Below are 10790 nucleotides of genomic sequence, written 5' to 3'. Positions count from 1 at the left end.
TATGAGACCTAATCCCAAACCCGGCATGACTTAACTTTATCTCAAAGTACAGCGTCGTATCTTTAAATGTTTAAAATAATAAGGGCTATCTTACAAGTTTGACCCCAGCCCGCTGTGTAGCATTCTTTGTCTGTTCCGGAAAAATCGTCAGGTGACCCAAACACGTCAGTGGTTGTTCCGGGTGGAACCATATTAATTGTTGTCACCTCAGGGCTTAGCACAGCTGGGCGGTCGAGCTAAATTTAAAATTCAAATTTAATGCAATAACGATCTTAGCCAAAAACATATTAAAACGTTCCTTGATATTTAAAAATGAAAAAGGCATTGGGCTATAACTTACATAGCCTATTATGCAAAACAAATTAGCCTGACAAACTTTTAAGGAGGCCATGCTAAAAATAACCGGTTTAAAAAGGACATTTGAATTCTTTTGAGGTGACAACCTTCAGCAGAACAACGTCATAGTTGTAAGTCTCATTTTGAAAGTTTGGATGCACAACCACCCTTGAAATGTTGAAAAATTGCTCTCGTCCAGTAAGGTTTGAACGATCAAACAATCCCAAAACAACTGTGTAACTTGCCGGAGTTCGTTGCCTGTAGCGTAAAAAAGGTGCGATTTTTAGACATTCTAAATCTAAAGTATAAAGGTAAGTTATACAGATAACTTACAAAAAACAATGAGATGCAGAAAGCACCCACTGACGTGTTAAAAGGCTTCCTCCACAAATACCATAACTTGTGTTTACTGCTGGGTTTGCGTCGTAGTAAATAAATGCAATCCAAGGCCATTTTCCCGGCGTAGTCTCATTACCACCTGTCAAACAGCAGCAAACAAATAGTACATTTATAACGCAAAGGTATGGGCATAAACACCTAAGAAGTTCGTCCGAAGGCATTTTTTTGATTGTAAAGTTAGCTTAGCCCATAACTGGGTAGTCAACCAGATTCAACGGTTGTGCGGTTTGTATTTGGAGGATAAGTAAACCGTTTGGTACTGCTACAGGTCGCAAAGGTGGCATTATGTTAAATGGACAGTTGGCATGTAATCAAAAAGGTTTGTTTGCTCACCCACAATCCTTTTAACTATTTTGTGACGTTCAGGAGAAGAGTCCAACCTCATCCCTAAAAAATAGCAGATATAATCGGATAAATTTGCAAAAATGTTATTGTTTACGGCCAATCAAAAAACACACAAGCCCAGACGATTTTAAGTTTTGTCACGATAATTGCTTCAGGTATTTTGTACATAACAATGCGCTCAAATCAAAGTTTTCTTAAACAAGCAAACCTAAAATTCCATCAGCGAGTAGAAACGCTCCGAGCAGTCCAATCGGAAACGGTAGTGATTTTCTCATCATTGATTTCTAAGGCCTATAATATTTCGACTTGTCAAAACAAACCAAAGTTTACAAAACTAATGTCAGCATTGTTAACTTATATACAGCATCAGTTTTTGCATGCAACAGGTGAATCGTTTCTAGTATGTCTATTTCATGCAAATACTTGATTGCAATGAGACAAAACTGTAAACACATGTCTCTGGAGGGCCAATGAGAAGGTCTGTGTACTAGCCTCAATCAGTTGCATGGTAAACGAATTTTGAATTAAATTTACATTTGCTTCTAACACACAAGGGAAGATTGTAAACAATTGCAAGGTCGTTTTGTCAGATAGCCTACAGCCATGGGCGCCGACAGAAAATTTTGCAAGAGGCGGCAAATTTTAGCTGATACTTTACCGCATCAAGAATTTGTTACATATCAAGCCATAAATCGTATACTTCACAATTGAGTTGCCTAAAAGTTAAAGCATTGAACGATGTCACAAATCCCCGCGCTGCCACTTTGATGAGGTTTGCTGCTAAATATGTTAAATTGAGGTACACTGAAATTCCAAGGGTGGGGGGCAAGTGCCCCCTCTTGCCCCTACGTGGCGGCGCCCATGCATACAGCAGTGGTCGGCAACCGCCGGTCCGCGAGGAGTTCTTTACCGGGCCGTATAATTTTTCAGGTTAATTGATATAAAACATTTTGCCCATGTATCCCAGGGATAATAAACTAATTTAAGCGTTTTTATTGCTAAACATTTAGTTTTTTGAAGACCGGTCCGCGATAAAATTTCACTTTCAAAAATGGTCCGCGGTGCAAAAAAGGTTGCCGAACCCTGGCCTACAGTACACAATATTTTGAAAACAGTCACGTATGAGCTTTTCTGCTGGGGCCGGGTTTTGATTTACCAAGGAACCATAATACAGTAGCGTGTCCAACCAAAAAGTTGAGGTTTTGATTCAAATCCCAAGCTCCGAAAACTCTTCGATTTTCGTTTGGATACACCCAGATGTGTGGACTTATCTTATGTAAAGTATGAGGACCAAAAAACGTTTCTAGCAATGGGATGATGTAGTATATGTTGACATGTTGCTGGTGCACCTGTTTAATTCCCGCACACACTTTAGGAAGTCAAAAAGAACACAAAACATTTTACGACCGCACCCTAACTACGTGTTTTATAAGTTACACATTTAAAAGATAAAGATGCCTAAAAACATCAGTAACCATACTATTACTACCCTACACTATTCAAGACGATGTGACCTTGTTGAAAAAAATTCAATGCTGTAAATTTCATTAACCTGGTTGTTTTTGCATACTATTTTATCATTTACTTTGAAATTAATTTTTGTGGGCTAAGCACGAAATGGCATTACATAAATAATGTTGAAAAGAAATGCGTCAACAAAATCCAATATATGTCCCAAAACTGTACCGGTTCAAAGGGAACGCGAATCCAGTTGCCATAAATTTAACACCGACTTATCGGGATAATCTATTGACAACGCAAATCATTGTAGGTAACCTTAACCACTTTTTTCAGTGATTTTATGGCAGTAATGGGTACAACAAGAGGAGAATTGGGCAAATACCGCACCTCAACATAGTGCTGTTCTGCAAGTTATTTGCAACCAGACCGAGCAGCAACAGTACATAAGTTGGACAAAAACCACAATGCCGTTGTCACTGACCTCCGCCATACCAACTGGCCGCAACTGTGGCAATACAACAAGGGTTGCATACCCGAAAATTTTAAAAGCGACTAATTATGGTAAGGACGTCACTCTGGTTTAGACTTTTTTTTCTTTCATAAACAATTTTAGTGTAACGTTCTCGCTTGTAAATAGTGTATTTTAACCTTATGAACCAGTGGGCAATTAGGTACATAAAGGCCAAGGTTAGGTAATGAATCTGACTATTTAATCACAAAGTTTAATATTTTTGATAGAAAAGGTCGTTAGGGGTACGCACAGCACAAAAAATCGTAAGATGACTGAGAGGTAAATTTAAACTTGGTGATCGACTTTAGTGGGAAACTACTGCAAAAGGTTAAGATCCACTGAACTTAACCAGAACAACGTTATAGACTAAACGGGAAAAAAGAGTTAAATAGTCGGACCTTTTACTTTCCGACTTTACAACCATGCAAACAACCACATGTCGCCGCAAAACATATTCACGTGCCTGATGAGTAGTAATATATTTTCATGCACCGAACCGTCACTCTTTTATTGAAGGGCGCAAATTAACGAATAGCTACACCAGGTCTATAGCGCTTTGGAGTTTGCAAAACGCTGTATTAAGGCCCTGTAATGATCGTACAGTGCGAGGCTAAAAAGGCTTTCATGGTAATACAGTTGAACCTTGCATCCTTTTTTCCGAGTCTGACGGTGGGTGGACGTCAAGAACAGCTGCCTGGCCCCGTTTGTCAACAAATTTACGAAAAAGGCACAAAAGCAAAGAAGAAATGTTCACTGTAAAAGAACGGCAACACTCAAATACACTTGTCACAACCAGGCACAATTATTCAAACACTACGCCACATACTCCAAGGACTAGCTAATTTCCACGTTAACAACAGCCACTGATGGCATAAAAGATTTTTCGATGTGTTGTCGAAGATGACATTCTACACCAGACTTGTTGTAAAAACTGCTATAACATAACGGACATTGCAAAGGCAGGTCATCAATGTGATTATCACTGTGTTCCACGAGTTCAACAAAATCATCAAAGGTGGAGTCGCAGTGCAGGCACATAATACGACCATCGGCTGAGTGAGTGCCCGTGTGGGCATGGAGTTGTAGAGCAGAAGGAAACGAATCCGAACAAATATTACAATAGTATGTAGTAGTAGGAGTGTGCCCGGCCTCGTGGTTTGTAAATCCCCCCGACGATTTTGTTTGGAACACATCGGCGCTACAGTACTGACAAAAACGACTTTGTGGCACTGCACCGTTGTCAAGGGGAAGATCTTCTTCAGAAATTGCATCTGTTAGTTTTGGTTGTCCTTTGCTTAAACCGTAAGTGACATGTTCCAGTAGGGAGTCATCCCAGGGATGATCCATAGGTGGCTTGCGCCCGCATCTTGGTTGTCCGTCGGTCATCGCATAAGGCCCGTTGTCTGTTACCAACAGTGCGTTTTCTTTATCTTCATTAAGATCTTCTGTTTTAGTATCTAAATTTGATTCTTTTGGAATTGTGGTCACATCAAGTAATACATCGTCTTGTTCTACTTCCATTTTGATTCGCTTTACAGGCAAATCTGCTGCATCAGTCACAGACGGTCTTTTCACTCCATCGGTCAGGAAGTTTGCAACAAACGTGTCTTGTTTCTCTGTCTCATTTCTAGATGTGGAAAGCAAGAACGGCTGCAAAGCAGGGTCGACTATATTCTCCTCGATTTTGATCTGTTTCTCCAACACTGAAAGTGGTCCAATTTCAGCAGCGTGTATAGAAGGAAAAGGGTCGCTTTGAACATTGGATAGTGTTACTGTGGGATTTGCGCCTGATGACACAATTAACTGAGTACTCGCAGTTGGTTGCTTGGTTGTCTGGTCTTGCTTTGTTGTAGATGGGTTTATGTTTATCGTAGATCCATGAATTTTGAGATTGATGTTGGAGAGACTGTTTGACGAGGCAAAGTCATTCAGGTTTAGAAAAGTACCTGTTTTGGGAGCTAGCTTGGGTTTGGCTAAAATAGGTCTCAGGCTAGGTTTGTTTGATTGGTTGCCAACTAGTTTTGAGGATGCTGTAGGGGCTGCTGATGTGGTAACAGGCTTAGCGGTATGGTTTAGCTTTCTGGGGTTTGTGGCAACTGCCAAACTTGCTGTACCAGCTGTCTTTACAATACTTTTTTTGTTTTGGTTCATGGGTTTCAAAATTTTTATTGTTTTCAATGTCTGCTTAGTTGTTTTTTTACCAGCAGTTGTTCCTCCACTTCTAATGATGGCAGGTTTTTTCCTCACTACCTGTTTTTCTCCTACTTTGATACTTGAAATAGGCTGTGTACTTCCTGATGTACCGGAGTTTGCTGTTGGGATAAGCAGCATTTTTTGTGTGGTCTCCTGCTTTGTACAAATGACTGGTAGGAGGTAGTAAGATGTCTTGGGTGGTTTCTGATTGGGCAGACGACTGATGGGCATTTTGAGAGAGCCATCAGCACACTGTAAGGCAGTGCCTAACGCAATAGGCTGTTGAATTGCAGTTGAGGGTGAAAGGTTGATAATTGGAGTAGATTTTTCACTACTAATCGAGGGTGTGTTGATTGTTGTTACCTGCAGTGAATAAGATAAAATGTAAGTAATTAACTCAGTTTCTTACAAAAATTCAATGAAAAAATGTTGTTTGCAACATTATAACTAACTTTGTACACTAAACATTGTGTAGAAAATACAAATCAAAAAAACAAATGTTTTACATACAAAAGTTAGCTTAAAACTTACTAATGCTGGTTTTTGAGAGCTATTCAAAACTATTGTGTTGGTGCTAGTGGTTCCACCATTAAATTTTTGTATTTTGGTTGGGTCAGATAGTGTTGTATCGGGCTCATCCTCTTGCAACCTGTTGTTTAAAAACAAAATAATGATTTAGTGTGGAATCTAGGAATGCATAGGCAACTTTAGTTATTAATTTTGAAACAATTTATCATAAATTTTGACACAAAAACACCACCAGCAATAATAAATAATTTTATAGATAACTTGCATATAAATAGTTTACGAGAAGGGCCAAGCCGATACAGAACCCAAGTACTTGTACTGGGTGTCGCTGTTTTTAATGCTCGGTGCTCGGCCGAGCAGTTGTACAAACTGACACGAGCATTCAACTTGCATATTCATGCCCCGATTGGGTATCCAAGAACAAAAAAATACATTTTTTTAAAAGATGGTCGAAAAACATGTATTCAGGGATCTGTACTGCTTAAAACACTTCTGGTGATGTAAGGACCTTTGAAAGCTACAAAACTATCGTTGAATTGAGAGTGTTTGTATAATTACCCTACACTGAGCATTAAAAGTGGGCTGCTCAGCGTTCAACCGAATAGAACATTTCCAGTTTTGGCTCATCCCTACAGTTCACCATAAATTTTGATAAAAATAACAAAGCACATCCCTCAAAACCACTAATGTAGTGTATCAGTCTCAAGCAGGATGTAACAAATGTTTGCCAAACCAAACATTGCCGCTTACTTTTTTTGAGCAGTCAGGTAGCTTTCAAAAAGAGGATCTACGGATGGAAATGATGTTGCTTTAAGAATAACTTTTGTTCCAGAAACACCCTTGGTAGGGGGAATTATAAAATCCTCTGCTTTAAAATGGATGGAGCAAATTCTTAAGCATGTCTGATTCTGTAAAGCAAAATAACCAACATTTTGTCTATAAACTCTTCAACACATCAACATTTGTCGAAGGTTTGTTAAAACTAGGATAAATAAATTGAGTTTCCCAAAGCAAGAAACACTTTGTATGCCCAGGTCACATTGACACTTACACATGACAAAATAATGGAAACTTGGACTACTGAAAAAAAAATGGAAAATTTAAAGAAAAATAAAACAATTAGTCACAAATTTTTTTAATAGTCATGTACAGTTGCTTGCACAGAATAACAAGGTATGGCACAAATAAAATCAAAATTATACAAAAGCCCTGATCTTATTTCAGTGGTACCTTAAACTTATATAACCAATTCATCACATATATAAAACCAAAATTCTTTCACCCAATTTGCCCTATGGATTTTGGTACTTCAAGCCACTGCCTATTATTCATGTTGACAAAACTAAGCAAAATATTTCTGTATTTTCGTTATTTAGATAGTGCTACTTGTTTTAAAACAAGTTTGTTCTACAGGAGATTATTGCAGTTGTTTGTTCTGTGAAAACTCACAGTATGAGGTTCAATATTTTGCACAGTACCTTTGTAACACTTACAGCTGTCAAATTTACAAATTATTGATTTCATCCGCTACAGCTTAATCCAACCAACATTTACACAGATAAAACTGATGATGTTTTTATCGATTTGGGGTGAAACAAGATAATTTGTAGTTAGTGATTTCAATTGGTTTAAAAGATGCAAATATAGTCATAGTAGATTCAGTTGTCTGTATCACATGTAAAATGAGTTTGTATCTGGACCAAACATCATTAGTATGTTTTGGCAACACAAGTAACAAGGAAATAACATCAATACCTCATCGCAGGTAGTGTAGTAAATTAGAAATCAAGAGACACATGTTAGAGTTTTGATAAAAAAAATTACACATATATACCCTCAGCATTTGGTCCTGCATGCCCCATAAGGAAAGAATGGTATTGAGAAACTTTTTCCACACAACCACGAGGGGGTTTACCCCTGGGGGAATGTTGCTTGTGCTTTTGTATGCTGGAAGGGTGTGAAATTTCAAGTGTGGTTGTTGCTGGGAATTGTTACTACACATAGGAATGCTACAGTAATAAATCACAGTAATGTCCTCTAATGGAGAGTCATCTACCTGCAAAGAGACAACACAGATGACAAAACTGGACTATGATTCAGCTAGCTCTTCACCCTTACACATGGGGGAGAAAACACTGTTTTCAACTTTGCTAAAATTTTGATGTTTAGAAGCACATCTGGATTCCCTGCATAAAACTATGTTTTGTACACACATATTTGTTGCAGAAAATCAAAAGTATGCGAAAAGTAATACAGTAAACACACAAGTTATTCTGACATGAACATTAAATAGTGCCTTTTTGATTATTTTGCCATTAAGCAGCTGTCATATACCTGAATGGAATCTGTAGGAATGTCCTTTACATTAAGCACCAATGGAACATTGCACTGTAGTTTCTTTTTCCGTGGTTCAATGATTGGTTTGTCTCCTGTAATTGAGGCAAACAGTGGCATACATGTCACACATATGAGCACAAACCAATAAAAGTAAGGTGTTGTAAAAAAATTGCAGGTTCTCAAAAACATTTTATTTTTACCTTCTTCAGTAAAATAACTGAATGGCGACTCTTTTAGAATATCATTTGGACTGCAATACTGCTGCACTGTGGGCAGAGCCGACTTCTTCAAAAATGTTTTTGAACCCTTCAAATATATATTGCATAACATGCATCATATGTATGTATCTATATATATATATATATATATATCACTTATAAAGGCATAAAAAAGTCAAATGTTTTTCGTGAAACAAACGCTTACAAATAACACTGTATATAATTTTTTAATACTGTTAATTATATATGTACACTTTTGTACTTAATAAACATGAGCGAAAATACTGAAATTTGGGACTCCTTTAAAACATCTAAATTGCAATATCTAGGTACAGTACTATAATTACATACACATTCCTACCAGGGTTACAGGGTCAGAAAGTATAAGGTTAGACTCTGACTACTATGAATGCTAGGATGCTGACTGAGTCCAATTCAGATTCCTTAAACCTATGAGTCAGGTTTGAAGGGTAAAATTAACAACAGCTGTGCATGCCGAAAAACTCCACAGACTTTTTTCTCACCATAAGCGAAGAGTCAAAGTTTTACTGCTTTAAGAAGGACCCAAGATATTGGATTCTGACCCTGCAACCGTGATTCACAATACACATAACCAAAAATATTGAAATATTTTATGTGCTCACTTTTTTGTAGACATCTGATACATGAAAATGTTTTTGACACACTCTAAATCCACCATTTTTCAAATCCTCATAAGAAAAGTCAAACAAATCCTTTCTTCCAAGACATTCAAGCCACTTCTTGCATAGACCAGTATGTTTAGGAAACTTAAACAGGGAAGTCCCCTTCTGAATCCGCTTGTGACAATTATAACCCGCACACACAGGCATGTTTACACCAAAAATCAAAACTACTTAAACATTTCTTTAGAGTAAACCTGTTGACAGAATATACACATTTAAATTAGTTGCAACTAATAGGTCAGACAAAGGTACATATATGTACAAGAAGTGCTCCATACAGAGGTTACAAAGTGTAAATGAATCATAACAAAGCAATTAAAAAGTGGTGCATCTAAAATATACAGGATCATGGTGCATTTTTAACACAGCTTGGCACAACTTCATAACACTTGGTGCACGTTTATATCGCTTGGTTCACATTTATATCGCTTGGTGCGCGTTTATATTGCTTGGTTCGACCTTTTATCGCTTGGTGAACGTTTATATCGCTTGGTACACATTTATATCACTTGGTTCACCTTCATCCCACTTGGCATACCTTTATATCGCTAGGTAAAGGTGCGCGTAGCATTATACAGGTGCACCAAGCAAAACAAAGTTGCACCAAGCGACATACAGTTGCACCGTCCAAAATAAAGGTGCACCATGCTATATGAGGGTGAACCAAGCGATATAAATGTGCACCATGCTATATTAAGATGCACCAAGTAATATCAAGGTGCACCAAGCGATCCTGTATATTTTAGATGCACCGATTAAAAATAGTTTGTTGGTACTACAAAAATAAAAATACAGGGTACTAAACAACTGTTGGGACATTTTATCACCACAGTGCGATTTTATAAACAAAACAGAGGTTATTAGACAAATAGGAATGTTGACAAAGAATCTTGCTCTTATACAAGATTGATTTTTTAACCGTGCACATGTAATAAGTGCTACAGTATTCAATCACCTCAGTACACAGGGTTGGTTCAAACATATAGAAAGGAAGTTTGTCATTTGTGCTTGGGATTTGAACTCAAAACAGACTGAATTATAAATTGCTCCTGTCAATATAAAACACTTATATATATATGCTCCACACACCAGCAGACCAATAGAACAATGGCAACAATCATGTACATAAAACAGTATATATATATATATACCCCCGTAGAGCATTATAAAACATTTAATTCTAAACACACTATTCATATGAGCCTAGGTGTAGGTGAATTTTGGTATAAATTCTAAATGTATTGTTCCTTTAACAACTATGATTTGTTGCAGAACTGTAACTTCATGGCAAGAAACAAAAATGTGTGTATAAATGGATTTCCAGGTTAGTATACTTGAATAAAAATGTAGTTTCTGCTGATCAACTGTTCCATATGTTTCCAGAATTCAAGACATGAATTTGTGACATGTTTGTCAGACTATAGAAAGCAATTTTCCAATGAAAACCTCATCCAACATCGCACAGCAAAATGATGAAGTTACAAACTTCAGAAAAAAATGCCACAAGCTTTTTCTTGCATTTCACAACATCTAGCATCATTGTGATTGTGCAACAATGTGCAAGTTTGTGATGAAATTAAAATGAACATGCACCTTTTTACATTTAAGCTTTTTTGTATATATGTTGTCATATGATTGTGTTTTTTTTGCATTTCTGCAATCTTGTGTTTTTAAAATTGTGTTCATTTATGTTATTGCTATTATATTGCCAACTTTAAAACATGAAGTGTCTGTAAAACAGGAACGTGTGTTTCAACA

General features: G+C 37.2%; 1 protein-coding gene across 1 annotated transcript; it reads right to left on the bottom strand.

Moving 5' to 3' along the window:
• Positions 1-3533: 3533 nt before the first annotated feature.
• Positions 3534-9247, bottom strand: LOC145214113 (uncharacterized). The gene is made up of 7 exons (XM_080082579.1): positions 8973-9247; positions 8311-8416; positions 8108-8202; positions 7608-7829; positions 6524-6681; positions 5777-5894; positions 3534-5608 (listed from the first exon to the last, which is right to left on the bottom strand). The coding sequence occupies exons 1-7, from the start codon at positions 9177-9179 to the stop codon at positions 3887-3889; spliced, it is 2628 nt and encodes an 875-aa protein (XP_079938705.1). The 5' UTR covers positions 9180-9247; the 3' UTR covers positions 3534-3886.
• Between the last annotated feature and the right edge of the window lie 1543 nt (positions 9248-10790).

The sequence above is a fragment of the Phallusia mammillata genome, chromosome 2 (assembly GCF_965637545.1).
Source record: "Phallusia mammillata chromosome 2, kaPhaMamm4.hap1.1, whole genome shotgun sequence".
Taxonomy (NCBI): domain Eukaryota; kingdom Metazoa; phylum Chordata; class Ascidiacea; order Phlebobranchia; family Ascidiidae; genus Phallusia; species Phallusia mammillata.
This window is presented reverse-complemented; position numbering and strand designations above follow the sequence as displayed.